The sequence below is a fragment of the Cyprinodon variegatus genome, unplaced genomic scaffold (genome assembly GCF_000732505.1).
Source record: "Cyprinodon variegatus isolate N-32 unplaced genomic scaffold, C_variegatus-1.0 Scaffold591, whole genome shotgun sequence".
Taxonomy (NCBI): Eukaryota; Metazoa; Chordata; class Actinopteri; order Cyprinodontiformes; family Cyprinodontidae; genus Cyprinodon; species Cyprinodon variegatus.
Window position 1 is genome coordinate 520,375 of NW_015151044.1, and position 15,301 is coordinate 535,675.

General features: G+C 37.0%; 2 protein-coding genes across 3 annotated transcripts in view; both read left to right on the top strand.

Moving 5' to 3' along the window:
* dnah12 (dynein, axonemal, heavy chain 12) overlaps positions 1-9,751 on the top strand; it is a 39,614-nt gene extending 29,863 nt beyond the window's left edge. Inside the window, exons 57-72 of the mRNA XM_015392436.1 lie at positions 862-1,054; positions 1,143-1,315; positions 1,746-1,886; positions 1,985-2,143; positions 2,262-2,557; positions 2,644-2,897; positions 4,205-4,345; positions 4,419-4,556; positions 4,634-4,864; positions 4,944-5,132; positions 5,395-5,498; positions 5,576-5,780; positions 5,910-6,047; positions 6,132-6,223; positions 7,841-7,908; positions 9,488-9,751. Coding sequence (XP_015247922.1) covers positions 862-1,054; positions 1,143-1,315; positions 1,746-1,886; positions 1,985-2,143; positions 2,262-2,557; positions 2,644-2,897; positions 4,205-4,345; positions 4,419-4,556; positions 4,634-4,864; positions 4,944-5,132; positions 5,395-5,498; positions 5,576-5,780; positions 5,910-6,047; positions 6,132-6,223; positions 7,841-7,908; positions 9,488-9,681 — 2,716 coding nt within the window. The 3' untranslated portion in view covers positions 9,682-9,751. The remainder of the gene's footprint in view (positions 1-861; positions 1,055-1,142; positions 1,316-1,745; positions 1,887-1,984; positions 2,144-2,261; positions 2,558-2,643; positions 2,898-4,204; positions 4,346-4,418; positions 4,557-4,633; positions 4,865-4,943; positions 5,133-5,394; positions 5,499-5,575; positions 5,781-5,909; positions 6,048-6,131; positions 6,224-7,840; positions 7,909-9,487) is intronic.
* Positions 9,752-10,659: 908 nt separating this feature from the next.
* Positions 10,660-15,176, top strand: asb14 (ankyrin repeat and SOCS box containing 14). 2 transcript variants are annotated; one of them, XM_015392440.1, is made up of 10 exons: positions 10,660-10,703; positions 11,124-11,258; positions 12,314-12,366; positions 12,444-12,575; positions 12,657-12,815; positions 12,902-13,147; positions 13,377-13,545; positions 13,634-14,168; positions 14,262-14,415; positions 14,533-15,173. In XM_015392440.1, exons 2-10 carry the CDS (start codon positions 11,134-11,136, stop codon positions 14,706-14,708), a joined length of 1,749 nt encoding a protein of 582 aa, XP_015247926.1. In that variant the 5' UTR covers positions 10,660-10,703; positions 11,124-11,133; the 3' UTR covers positions 14,709-15,173. The 2 variants fall into 2 exon arrangements, with proteins under 2 accessions (XP_015247926.1, XP_015247927.1); XM_015392441.1 differs by lacking the exon at positions 10,660-10,703 and having other exon boundaries at positions 11,176-11,258; positions 12,430-12,575; positions 12,657-12,695; positions 12,761-12,815; positions 14,533-15,176.
* The last annotated feature ends 125 nt before the right edge of the window (positions 15,177-15,301 follow it).

Genomic DNA, 15,301 nt, shown 5'->3' on the forward strand with positions numbered 1-15,301 from the left:
TGCTGTGCTCTTTTGATCATTTGAAGTTAGCCTCTATAACTAGCCTGGACAAGCCGCTCTGTTTGACTGGCAGGTTTCTCCAATGTACAGATATGCTCCTCAGCTCTAATCCTGAACTAGCACCAGCAGACTGCTGCCTCTACCGCTGTGCTACAGAAGGGGGCATGGCTGTTCGCCTTGTCCCAGTTCTGCTGCTCTCTCAGCTGGTGTTCTCACTCTGATTTCCCACTGCTCCTCTTCCTCATATAAGCCTAATGTGCAGCACTCAAATTTGAACGTTAATCTTAACAGTCACTAGTTTGTCAGCTCTGCTCTGTTGTAGCACAAAGATGTCTGCCTCCATACATGCATGATCTGCTCCTATTTACTGTAGTTATAAATTACAGTTTCTAAGGTAATGCAAACATAAAGATTTCGACTTTCAGTTTGTGGATGATAATAAATAACATTCTTATGCATAATATAGTAAATTTGTCAGTAAATGCCTATATTAAACACTGTAGCTTTTAAAGTTTTGGTTATGTTTCCCAAAGAAGGATAATGATGTACTGCCTTCTAACTGAAAAATTAATAGCTGATGTATAAATTATCTCATGATGCCAATGTGTCAGTGTTTAAAGGAATTAAAAACAAATACTGTCTGCTGTGTCTAACTGTTTGAAAGGAACCTAAACCCTTTAGGATGGTTAAAGTCTTTGTCCCTGGAAATCCACCCTCCTAGTTATCTTAAGAAATTAAAACACAATTACAGTTCTTTGCAGTCAGCAGTGTATTATTAGCATATACCCTATTATGGGAACTTACTGTTAAAATCTAGTGATTCAGCTTTTAACACCACTGTTTTTTTCTTGTGCACTGGAGGCCAGAACTGGAAGAAGAGAGAAACACATTAATCCTGCAGTCAGCTGACAATAAGAGGCAACTAAAGGAAATTGAAGACAAAATCCTTGAAACTCTTCAGTCTTCTGAGGGGAATATCTTGGAGGATGAGAGCGCTATTCAAATTTTAGACTCTGCAAAGATCATGTCCACTGAGATCACAGAAAAACAGCAGGTATAAACTACACCATACAAATATTTTTAGGCTGAAGAATTTCATAACTGTGATATGTTCTTAATGACTTATCTGGTGTGTTTTGTAGATTGCAGAAAAAACTGAGATGAAGATTGCAGAGTCCAGAGAGGGTTACAGACCTATTGCCAAGCACTCATCTATCCTGTTCTTTAGCATTGCTGATTTGACCAACATTGACCCTATGTATCAGTACTCTCTCAGCTGGTTTGTTAATCTTTACATTAACTCCATTCAAGACAGGTGGGTGATATACATAAACGTTATTATGGTTCTTAAAACAGAAATGCAACAAAACAAATATATTAGTATCCTGTGATTTATAGTAACATTTCAAAAACCGTTGCTCATAGTTTGCACATAAGTCTGACAATACTGATTTGCCAAAAAATAAATAAAAGATAAATTCAGTTAACTGGCATAATATCTTAAACTGATTTTCATTTTTACTGAGAAAGCAAAGTTAAGTACTTCTGTTGTGTCATGATAAATTTCTTTCCAAAAAGGTTAGAAAGCCACACAAACTGTGTCCAATTAATATACTATAACATTAGACCATGAATCTATTCAATAACAGTCTTAAAGAGCTAAATATTATTACTCTTAAAATTTTTTGGAGAAGGACCAATCTATTCTTTATCTAAAGTTGGTGTTTTATGCTTTTACTGATTAGTTACAAGTCCAAGACTCTGGAGAGAAGACTACAGCATTTAATGGATCACTTCACCTACAACCTGTACTGCAACATCTGCCGGTCTCTCTTTGAAAAGGACAAACTGCTGTTCTCCTTCCTCCTCTGCTGCAATTTGCTCCTGTAAGTAAAGAAGCAACAGTTCTTTTTTTCTGTATGTTTTTAGAAGAAAATATTAATTGATAATTGTGCATTTTTACATCTATTGTGATACTTTTTAGAGCAAAGGGGGAGATAGAACAGACGGAATTCATGTTTTTGCTGACTGGTGGAGTTGGTCTGCAGAACACCATTGCTAACCCAGATCCCAGCTGGCTGCAAGATAAGAGCTGGGATGAAATCTGCAGAGCCGATGAACTACATGGGCTACAAGGAATAAAGTAAAAAAAATAATAATAATGATAATTATTAAGCATTAAGTAATTTTGTTGTTGTTTTTTTTTTTTTTTTTTTTACAGTATTTCTAAGTAATGAATTTGTTTGATGTTAACTGCACAGGAAGGCTTTCATCAAGAGTCCAGATGAGTTTAGGCCTGTTTATGACTGCAAAGAACCCTGCAGTGTTCCTCTGCCTGCACCTTGGTGCAACCAACTTAGTAGCCTGCAGAAAATGATAATTATCCGATGTCTCAGACCTGATAAGATGTTGCCAGCTATAACTAAATATGTATCTTGCTATCTGGGAAAGAAATTTGTCCAACCTCCTCCCTTTGACTTGGGTAAGAGCTATCTTGATTCCAACTCCACCATCCCACTTGTGTTTGTGCTTTCTCCAGGAGCGGACCCCATGGCTAGTAAGTTTTTTTATACTGATGATGTATTTTCAGGTGGCTTTTTAGCATGTACTGTTGTTAAAATAACATGTTTTTTTACATTGTAGGCTTGTTAAAGTTTGCAAATGACAAGGATATGATTGGCAACAAGTTCCAGTCTATTTCTCTGGGACAAGGTCAGGGTCCCATAGCTGCTAAAATGATATCGACTGCCATGCAGAATGGAACATGGGTGTGTTTACAGAACTGTCACTTGGCTGTTTCATGGATGTCAAATCTGGAAAAAATTTGTGAGAACTTCAGCCCTGCAACATGCCACCAAGACTTCCGCCTCTGGCTCACAAGTTACCCTTCATCCAAGGTAAAGTGTTACTCAATAGATGGACTGTACCTTCTGGATTTAGTCCTTAAACTTTTGTATATTTTGTCCCAGTGAATCCACGAACTCCCATGAGTTTTAGAGATTTTATGTCATCAGAGAGTGGTGGAATAATGGAAGTGAAATTAAAAAGGATTCATGATGTCAAATATATTTTAATATAAAAGTCTGAAAAGTGTAGTGTCTATAAATATATTCACCCCTTACTCTGTAATGATGAAAATAAATGCTATTGTCCTCTGAAGCATCTAGTTCAAAGAAAAAGGGCACATGTATAGTTTAATTTCATTACAAGCAATTGTTTTCTGGTAAAGCCTCAGTGCGTTCCATAAAAACCCAGGACTACATACAGCATTTAGACGGAGATACATTTCTGCAGAAGTAGGGTTAGAACATTAAACAATATTACAAGCTTGAGCTATTTTCAGTCCATCATCTAAAAATGAGAAAGGGGCAGGACAAAGTCACAGTAATTAAGACATGCCCTTAACTCTCCACCTGACAGTCTGGGAAGTGAGGGAGACATCAAAGGACTACGATAAACAGCCTAGATAAGATTAGCGTTTTGACATTACTATACAGTTGTCATGGCAAGTCCTTGCTGAAAGAACAACATGTTTTTTTTTGTTGTTTTTTTTTCCTTTTCCATTAACAATTTATCTCAATCAATGTACAGGATACATTAAAAAAAAATTGTAAGAGGGACCTTGGTCAGATTAAACAAAAATTTTATTTTTTGGCCTACATTTAAAAAAACTTTGTGTTGAGAAAAGCTGACACTTTAAATGAGTTCATCAGACAATTATATCACCCTTAGGGGATGCTATTTTTCAGCTAATTGGAGTTGATATGATAACATGGGCCTCATGGATTCTATGCTATTGAGTTGAATAAAGGCTGATTTTTTTTTACTGAAAAACTTGACACTAAGGATGGGATTTAATGCAGGGCAACAACCATAAACAGAAAGCGAGAGCTGCAATGGACTGGTTTAGATCAAAGGAAAACCATTTGTTACAATAGCCATCTTAAAGTGCAGGCTATGAGGCTGTCAACCTATTCAATCCATTACTTCCACTTCACAGTAATGCAATAGAATGCATTTACCTGTTAAAGAAAATCTAAATAAATTGCAATGCAGTTTTTGGGAATAAAATAATAAATGTGAGGACATTTAAGAATGTAAATATTTTCATAAGTAGTTTTAATTAAACAGCTAAGATTTTTTATTATACTATGATGGAATAAAGAAAGGCTGTATAAATATCAGTGTTTGTATTTGGAATCAGTTTCCAGTAACAATCCTCCAGAATGGGGTGAAAATGACCAATGAGCCCCCTACAGGACTCTGTCTCAACCTCCTGCAGTCTTACTTGTCAGACCCTGTTTCTGACCCAAACTTCTTCAGCAATTGCCCCAAGAAGGAACTGGTAAGTTTGTCTCAAATATATACAGTATGCATATAAATTGGGGCATTTTATAACTTCTCAATTTCTGTGCTAGATTTGGGAAAAGCTTCTGTATGGATTGTGCTTCTTCCACGCACTTGTTCAGGAGAGGAAGAAGTTTGGCCCACTAGGTTGGAATATTCCGTATGGTTTCAATGAGTCTGACCTCCGGATAAGCATCAGACAACTCCAGGTATTTCATTCAGTGTTAGCTCTGTGGTTTTTACCATCACAAAAATATAACACAACTTGCTGTTCTTTTCTCTGTAGCTATTTATAAATGAATATGAGAATGTGCCTTTTGAGGCTATAACATATCTAACTGGAGAGTGTAACTACGGTGGCCGTGTGACAGATGATTGGGATCGACGACTTCTGATGACAATCTTGGCCGATTTCTACAACAAAGACATTGTTAAGTTTCGCTACCCTTTTTCACCCAGTGGTGAATACTTTGCTCCACCCAAATCTACCTATGAAGACTATGTGCTGTTTATCAAGGTATAAAAAAAATCCTCATGTCAGTAAAAGTATTTCCCTCTTTCCCTTTTAGGTGAATAACAATAACTTTGTGTTTCAGAATCTTCCGTCTAGCCAACATCCAGAGGTGTTTGGGATGCATGAAAATGTTGACATCTCCAAAGATTTGCAGCAGACAAAACTTCTTTTTGATTCATTGCTGCTAACTCAGGGTGGAGGAACAAAGGGAGGGAGCAGCTCTGGCAGTGACAGCACCCTGTTTGACATAGCCAATGACATCCTTACGCAGGTATACCCTAGTTTAAACCCATCTTGCATACAGCAGTTAAAGTGCGTTCAAGCGAACGTGGTGTCTGCGGCAAGAGCAGTGGATTTACATGGTATCCAGAACCACGCGGGCAAGAGCAGTTAAGCAGGATCCTCAGGGTTCCTACACAGGAGCTTGAGGAGGTGTTTGTAAAGAGGGAAGTCTGCTGAGACTGCTCCCCTCATGATCTGGTCCCGGACAATGAGTTTGAAATTAATATTGGAATATTTGTCTTTCTTTCCAGCTTCCGAATAATTTTGACACTGAAGCAGTTCTGTCAAAGTTCCCAGTCCTCTATGAAGAATGTATGAACACCGTCCTTGTCCAAGAGATGGAGCGCTATAACGCGTACGAATAATTCAAAATGGTGATCTTTTTACTGGAGAGAGTCTATGAAACTTAAACTCCTACATTTGTTTTTTTAGATTGTGTAGTACCATTCGTGTAAGCCTACAGAACCTGTTGAAAGCTATTAAGGGGTTGGTGGTGATGGACTCAGAACTGGAGGCTGTTGCAGCCAGTTTGGCTGTTGGAAAAGTCCCAGAGAAATGGGCAAAGCGCTCTTACCCAAGCCTGAAGCCACTAGGAAGTTATGTCAATGACTTTCTCTCTAGGCTTAGGTTTTTACAGGTAAGAACATGTTATTATTTTTCTAAAAAAAACTTAAATATGGCATATCTCATTTATGTGAAACAATGACTATATATTTGAGTGTGTTTTTTCTTTATTCTATTTACACATTTATTTGTTTGCCTGTAGGTTTGGTATGAAACCAAGAAACCCTGTGTGTTCTGGCTGTCTGGCTTCTACTTCCCCCAGGCCTTCCTAACCGGGGCAATGCAGAACTACGCCAGGAAATACCACATCCCCATTGATCTTTTGGGCTTTGATTTCGAGGTATAAAACACACACTTTGTCTTTACCGAACATAAATGTCCTTTTATTGCTCTTATCGTCTTGTTGTTTGGTATCATCCTTTAGGTTCTTCCTATCGATACGTCAGAAACAGCGCCTATGGATGGCGTTTACATTAATGGATTGTTCCTTGATGGTGCACGTTGGGACAGGGGGAGGTAGATACAATTAACATGTTAAGTAGAGCATAATAAGCAGGAGTTGAAGTAGTTTTAAATTCTTGGCAGTACTATAAAAAAAAAGTAACTCACATTATTTTCTCAAGCCCGTCATTTTAAAAGATTACGTTTTTGGATATAGACCAACTATAGAGAACAGTTTGCTTACACTTCTTTACTTTAGATTTAGAATCTTTAGATTTTCCTTTTTAATCATTAAAACATAAACATACAAAATATTTTTTTTTAAAGGGGTGTGACTAAAAATTGATGATCAATTCAAAATGAAAATGTAAAAACATTCTTTATCTTAAGACTTATTCTCATGATTTCAGCGCCTCTCAATTGATTTTTGAAATATTTTATTATAAATGTCCTGTCACCATTTATTCACACCAATTACAGTAGTAGATGGAAGACTTTTAGCAGTATGGCAATGAAATTTACCAGGCATTTAGCTGAAATGTAACTGAGGATACAGCAATGCCTAGACAATTTTTTTTCTCAAAAGAAAGATATGAAAAAGATTAGCAGATATTCTAACTCTTCAATTTCATAATATCACAGCTTCATCCACGACATCCACTTAAAGTTTTTGAATCACCCTGTACAGCTTGATAATACAAAATTACAAAGAGAACTTTCAAGATTGCCTTATAATTGTATTAAATTAAAAAAGAAAAAAATAATCTAAAAAATGTAAACCAAATTCTGCTAAATAACAAAAGGAAACAGCGAAAACCTTTTTCCTAGACAATAATAGGAAATGTTTATATCCTATTTGAATTGATTGAAATAGAGGTAGGTCTGTGGGCCTTTTCATCTAATCCAAAAATCCCAAAATCTACTGAAAGTAATAAAATTCTGCTTTGGATACTGTATATTATAGAGGTACAGATTGTTTTGCATCACCTCAATGGAGCTAAAGGGAAATTATATCCTGAACATTAGAGAAAAAGCATTTTTGACCTTTGGATGGTGGTGTGGTTGATTTACATACAGCTTATTAAATTATGGTAAAAAAAAGACACAGACAAGCACAGAAATTATGTTGAGTGAGAAAGAAGCAGCCTGAACAAAGCAGAACCGGGAATGCAAAGATGAAGCTGTGACTGATGAGCACATCTGGTGGAGAATAAAAGCTGAGCATGCACCAGACATGTATAGAGAAAGCAAGGATTGAGGATTTAAACAGTGTCCAGCGGTCTCACTGTCCGCTCAGGTTGGTAAATGTTTAACAAAAGATAAATCTAAATTAAAAAAACAAATCTGCAATTCAAGGTATAAGATATGGAAAGGAAAGAATCTTCTACCATATCAGTTTTCTAACCAATGTATCTTTGTCTAGTTTTAGTCCAAAAAAATAGTTAGATGACCTCACTGTCCAGACAAGGCATTAGAAAATAAAAAGGATCTCTCTCTCTTAAGGTTATTTAGCTGTTACTGCTATATAGAACACATCCCAATAAGTAGCATTAAACCATGGCCTGATTTCGACTACCCACTGATACTTTTTTCCTGCATAATATAAAAATGTATTATATTCCAGCCTGGAATTATGTTTCATCTTATTTATGCAGGCAAATATAATCTTTCTATGTATCTGTCTGTCATCAGTGGATTTCTGGCGGAGCAGTACCCAAAAGTACTGTTTGACTCCATGCCCATCATTTGGATAAAACCTAGTAAGTCTGACATAACTTTATCTGTTAGTTTCAGAATTATACACTTGGTGTAATTTATGTTTTAAATAGAGTGTTTTGAAAATGTTTTAATGGCCCTTTTTTGGACTTATTTGAAAGTTTTTTTTTTCACATTTTTGATGTTACAGACAAAAAAATTTCAAAGTATTTCATTATGGTTCTGCGTCAAAGACCAATTTAAAGTAGTCTATGATTGTGGAATAGAGGGTAAAACATACTTGGCTTTTAAATCTTTCAAGTGATAATAACCCGATAAGTGTGAATGACTATTCTATTGAGCCCTCACTGAGTCAATACCTTAAAAAGCTAACCTTCTCTATAATTAAGCTTCCAAGTCTTTGGCGTATGCCCCTGCAAGCTATAGTGATATTTCCTTTTTGAAAATACAAACGTTTTTGAATTTTTATTTGTAAACTCTTTTGTCAAACTATGTACTGTGAAGATTTTCAGTCAGCCAAGTCATAGTCATTCCAAAAAAGTTAAAAAAGTAAATAAAATAAAAATAGACTGGACTTTGTTTTCCAAGTTTGAATATGTTTAAATTCCCACCCAAGGAAGCTTTTAACGCAAAAGCATTGTCATCCCATTTGTTGCTGGAGTCTCTGAAAAACTCAAGAGGATTTTCTCCAAACACAAAATTTCAATACAAACCAAACAAGACCCTTAGCCAGAGGCTAGTGCATCCTAAAGACAAAATCCCCAGACCTAAGATGAGCGGTGTGTGCAGTTCAATGCAGTGAGGAATGCTCTGATCTTTATATTGGAGAAACCAAACAACTTCTCCATGGCTCAAAAAAGATGGGCTACCTCCTCTGGACAATACTCTGCTGCTCACCTACACCTTATGGACAAAGGACATTCTTTTGAGGACCAGAATGTTCACATTTTGGACAAATAAGATTGGTGTTTTGAAAGGGGTGTGAAGGAAGCCATTTATGTTAAAAAACCAACCTTAAACAGAGGGGGTTGAATCAGTTTTCAGCTCTCAAAAATCTATGATACAGCAATAGAATTGATTCCTTTCTGCTATCATCTCAATGTCCATCGCTATGCAGGGGACAAAAAACATCCCGCCTGCTCAATGCTAATCCAGACATTTTGAATTGAGAAAGCTTCCTTTCTAGGAAGCCAAACGTCTTCAAACTTAGAAGACAAAGTCCAGTGGTTTGTTTTTTAACTTTTTATTGAAACTATGTACCATTTTCTTTCACTTTACACAATTATAATTAGCTTTATTGTCTAAGATTGTGTGCACAAATTTAATTTAGGCTTTTTCTCTAGACTTGGATTTTTTTTTTTTTTATTGCTTGTTTTATCTGAAAAAAAAAACTAAACTAAAAAAAAAAAAAAGCCAAATGCAGCCTGTTACCAAAAAAGGAATCAAGCCAGTGCTGGGTTTTAACAAGCAAAAATCTGAAACATTCAATTGTGTTAATGTTTTTTCAAGACGGTTTCTCTGTTCTTTATATAGATCTATTGTTATTTTATTGTTCTATTTATCTTTAACTTTTCTCATCTTTGAACTTACCGTTTTTCCTTAATTTGTGTTTCCTGCACAAAGCTGAAAAGAAGACCATCAATGCGTCTGAAGGACTCTATGTCTGCCCTCTCTATAAGACCAGTGAGAGGAAGGGAACTCTCTCTACTACTGGACACTCTACCAATTTTGTTATTTCCATAATGTTGCCCACGAGCAAGTCTCCACAGCACTGGATTAAGCGTGGTGTGGCCATGCTATGCCAGCTCGATGACTGAGACCAGATCACATATTGCTGAAAACTTCAGCACTATATAATAGTGTTTGGGTGTGTGAAATAAAAGTTATACCTGCATTTAATTAATGTGTGTTTGTTTTTAGTGCATGACATGATGCTTGGTCCAATCTTTATCTACTACTATACATAAAGAGACAATAAATATCCTCTAGTTTTAGCAGTAACTACTGAAAAATTGCCGCTTTTAGCCAGCAGGAATGATAAGGTTGATGTAAGAAAATGCAATGATAGTCAACATTAATTGGATTAACGAATAATAAAAATGTTTGAAATAGCAAATTTGATCTTTACACCCACTTTTTACCAAAAAAGTTAGCTGTCTATTATAAAGTTGCTGGCAAATAAGACCAGTTTATTAATTTATTTATTAAGTAATCATATCAGCAAATATTCTAAATTATGAAATTTAAATTAGGTTATTCTGTGAAATGTTTTCCAAGTACTAACACAATACCTCAGTTAAAGAAAAAAGGTTTAAAAAATTACTATTTCTTTTTAAACTGATTTTTGCAATTACCAAGAGGCATTCTATGAGAATCACCAAGTTTTAATATTGCTCAATTAATGTTGCTAGAAATGCAAGATTCTGAAGTATGTGCCCACCCAGAAAAAAAACAAAACATTTTTTTTTCCTTTATTTTTTAAGCTCATTGTAAGATGATCAGGTCAGTTACCTTAATTGGAATGCAAGCTCAAAAGTAGGTAATGTACAACAATGGTAAAAAAAAAAAAAAACCTTATTTTTTCTAATTCTTTCATATATTATATAAGAGGTTGCAGGTAAAATGCAGATACCTGCCTAAATACCATTTAAAGATACATTTCAACTGTGCAGCTGTTTGCAGTGTTAAGTGGGTCAGTGAGGTGCTGTTTGTTAAAACCCTGTGATCTGATATTTATGGTGGGGGTACTATAAATAGCTGCAGTAAACATGTGTGCACTCGAGAGCCCACTGGCTTCTAGTGTGAAAACTGCCAGAGGAATACCGCCATTTCGCTCAAGGTAAACACGCACCAGTGAGGGAACATTTTACCAAGTTTGATTAATTAGGTAATGTTTTAGGTCTTAAGATTTCTACTTTTACTTTTTTACCTAGTGCTGTGATGTAGAAACGTAATTTCTCCTTTGGTGTCTTTCAGCATTAAGCTTGTAACAAATACTCTCTGCAATCAAATTTATGCCGCATATCTTCATACTTTGGTTTCAACCTTTATGAAGCCTTAGTACAGCTAAGTCTCTGGACATCTGCTTGAACTGTTCCTGGGATTTCTCCAACAAGATGCATAGAAATAGAAATTAATGTTAATGCTTAATGGATTTTGGTCCTGCAAAAAACTAAATTGTGTTTTGTCATCAGTGCATCAAATACTCATGTCCCACATGTAACGTTGTTGTTTACTGTCTGGATGTCACCTACGCTAGCTTTTTCCCGATGAGCTCTGAAACCGGGGATGACTTTTATCAGTCAGAGGATGACCTGGATGAGGACGAGGCCATGCAGTATATCATTGAACAGAGTCTGATTCAGTATAGGAAACTCAAGGGGTTGAATCCAAGGTTAGAATTTCTTATGTTTTGTCTATTAACATGCACTATGCATATCCAATTTTTCTCAGTAAATAGATATTTGTAATAGATATTTCCTCCCAGATGCTGGTGACAACTGAAATAATCCTCACTCACAAAATGTTTAAAATGATTCAATAAATCGAATTATGCATTAACAACTTGGGAGTTATACATGAATAAAAAATTGGAAATGGACACCTGCAGAAAAGGAGGTACAAGACGCAAAGAAAGCCACAAAAATAGCTGAAATATATATAGATTATAATTGAACTTTATTGATCTCACATTTGAGAAATTGAACTCTGCATTTAGCCCATTCCCCTTATGGAGCAGCTTGGGGTTACGGGTCTTGCTCAGGGACCCAGAGTGGCAGTCTATGGGTGTGGGGCTCAAACTTAGAACCTTAGGATTCCTAGCTCTATGACCTAACCACTGGGCCGCCATTCCCCACCCTCAAAAAGACATCTTCAAATTGCTAGCAGTTGATTTAGTGCTCAATTTAATTAAAGATTAGTTGGAAAATGTACCAGGACATTCTTGTAAAGAATCTAAAGATAGATAAAACCCAGTGTGAAATGAGAGTGAGTTTTTCACCAAGACAGTATTCATGTTTAAACGTCACAGGAAACTCTGATCTGATTTTAGAAAATAATCAGTATTCCATTTAAAAATCTGTGACAAAAACTGGAGTTAAGCGTGCATATAAGTCCACCTGAGACTTTTAAGCTTTGAAGACTGTTTGTGTGTAACAATGGATAGAAATGACACTGACGCATAATAACCCAGAGGGAAACCCTTGAAACTGACATTACCAAAGTAAGCCTTTTCTACTGGGTACTGAATACATTTTAGTAAGGGAATTTAACAGCTGGAATACATCACAGTTAACAGTTAAACATATCTTACTTTGTGCACTTATTTGAAATGTATTTACTGAGAAAAAAATTGACAGACAAAATACATGTTTTACCTGCTATATAAACAGTATTTTTTCAAATTTTGTTCATATGTTCATTTTTGTCTAAAAATGACTGTTTTACTAGTGATCTAAAGCCCAGCACAGATCCTGATGAGATTTTCAAAGCAATTAGGGATGGTAAGCTAATGCTGGTGACATTTTAACGGCTTGTATTTGATTATTATGTAAAATATCCAGAAGTTTCTCTCATTTAGGGGATGAGGTGGCACTGAACAGACTAGCAGAGCAACCTGAGACTCTGTCTAGAGTTGATGAGCGAGGATGGATCCCCCTGCATGAGGCTTCAGTGCAGGATAACAAAAAGATACTAGAAATTATCTTCTCAGGTGAGAATAGAAAAACCATTTGATTGGAAACTTGCTTTTCTAGTGGGTTTTGAACGTTGACTCTGGGTGTTGTGGTTTCAGAGTCCCCCCCAGGAGCAGCCCAGTGTCGCACTTTAAAGGGTGAGACACCTCTGTTTCTAGCTGTGGTCCATGGGCTTAGACACAATGCCATATTCCTGTTACAGAATGGTTGCAGCCCAGATGTTCAAAATGATGAGCAGGACTCTCCACTTGTGGCAGGTATAAACCCCGGCTCCCTTTTTTCTATGCCCAACATTAGCCTTATGTTCTGAATCTGTTCCCCTCTCCTTCTCTTTGACTTTAAGCTATTATGAATGACCAGTATGACTTGGCCACACTTCTCCTTCGGTACAATGCCACTGTAGACCAAACAGGACCCCTCAACAGGACCGCTCTACATGAGTCTGCCTTTTTAGGCTTGGAGAACTTTGTACATTTGCTATTGGAGTCAGGTGCCAACCCGAATGCACTTGATATTAAAAGCAAAACTCCACTTGCTCTGGCTGCACAGAACGGGCATCTGAATGTGGTGGAGACTCTGTTGGAAAAAGGTAAATAAGGTGATTTATTGTATGCTCCTTTTTTATTTCCCCAGCTTGTGACCAGTAATGAAGTGAAAGTCCAAGTCAAACTGAATTAATCAGTCACACAGGCAAGACGAGTGAGGAATGAATTATGCATGATTCTCTTATAACACAAAGCAAGAAGTTAGATTCAACTCCTTAACTGCTGGGAATAAAAGTCTTAATATATCTTTGTTGTTCCTGTATTATTTTTTAGGAGCCCATGTGAGATCAGAGACAGAGTCTGGTACTGTGTTATTTGATGCAGCAGCATCTGGAAACCCTGACATAATCTCCTTGCTCTTGGACCATGGAGCAGATCCCAATTTTCCTCTTCACAGCGGGCACCTGCCAATTCACCGTGTGGCATACCACGGGCACAGACTGTAAGGAATATCAAAACACACATTCTCTATTTTAAAACATTTTTCAACAATTATACCAGGTTCCAACACTTGGTACTGTCTCTAACAGAGCCCTGGAAGCCCTCATCCCTGTTACCAAGCTACAGGCTATCAAAGAAAGTGGAATGAGTCCACTTCATTCTGCTGCTGCTGGAGGACATGCTCAGTGTATTGAGATTCTGCTCAAGGCGGGCCATGACCCAAACTTTATGCTCCATCCAAAGATACGCCACAGTTATGATGATGAGCGCCGGTCTGCCCTCTTTTTCGCCGTGTCCAACAATGACCTTCACTGCACCCGCTTACTGCTAGAGGCTGGGGCAATGGTGAACCAGGATCCTGTCAACTGTCTGCAGATAGCACTCAGACAGGGCAACTATGAACTCATCAACACTTTGCTGAAATACGGAGCAAACGTGAATTACTACTCCAGAATCAATACCACTCACTTCCCCTCAGCCCTGCAGTATGCCTTAAAAGATGAAGTGATGCTGAGGATGATTCTGAACAATGGTTATGATGTGAGGCGTTGCTTTGACTGTCCTTACGGTGAAAGTTCTCATGACTATGCTCCTTGGACAACCTCAGTCATCAAAGACATGGTGGTGAGAGAAACTTGCATGAAAGTTAGATAAGCAGGATAACCTTTTTAGATTTTTATGTTTAAGTGTCTGATGGCTGTTTTTGACCATCCACAGTTCTGTGAGGTAATAACAGTGTCCTGGCTAAAGCCCTTGTCTGGCCAGGTGGTGCGCATCATGCTGGACTACACTGACCATGTCTCCTTCTGCCCTAAATTAAAAGAAACCTTGCAGCAACAGAATCAATGGCCAGAAATCAGTCACATTCAAAGTGAGAACTTCCCTAATCTATTACCAATGATGGATTGCCCTCAATTTCCTTTGCCTGCTAGAGATGTATCCTTAAGTGCACTCACTGCTTTTGTTTACTTTTCTTTTTGACTGGCAGGAAGTACACGGAGCCTGAAGCACCTGTGTCGGTTGAGGATAAGGGAACATCTCAGCCGTCTGCGCTTGAGAGCCCCAGTTTTTATCAACTTCCTTCCTCTTCCTCCCAGACTGAAAGACTATCTCCGTTTTAAAGAGTTTGATGTTTATAGCAGGGGGAGCATGGTTAACCCATAACCCGTGTTGAAGACAAAGTCAAAGAAGTTACTGATATCAACATGTCTGATAAGAAAGTATTCAATTTCAGTCATACCTTACCATAATTAGAGTTGTTTTGGTGTGTTTCTCTTGTGGAAATGTGGTTTTTGTAAGATTTTTATCTTAATACATTATAGAATGTTTTTTTTCTTTTCATATAAAAAGTTTTAAATAGGTTCTCATGGAGACAATAATAAAATAAAAATAAAGGTCTGTCTAGCTCTTAGAATCTAAAATATATTTTATAGGTAAACTTAAAAAATGACAGTAACTGTATAAATCTTTAAACGGTGCCTCTATAGCACTCCTCTGTGGTGGAATACAATATTGCAGAAGTGGGATAATTCAAGAATGAGTGTACACTTATTTTCTTTCCCTCCTTTCTGACTCCTAACCTACATTTCTATGCCATAAAGCACCCCAACTGTTTTTGGTATGCAGGCCGCTAAGATCTTTAATGTGCTTAAATGTTTTTTGTAGGTAAACTTTAAAAAATAGAGCAGCACTAACAAATACGCTCAAAAATGTAAATATGTTGAGAACTGGTATGTTTATTGGCAAAAAGTGTAAGA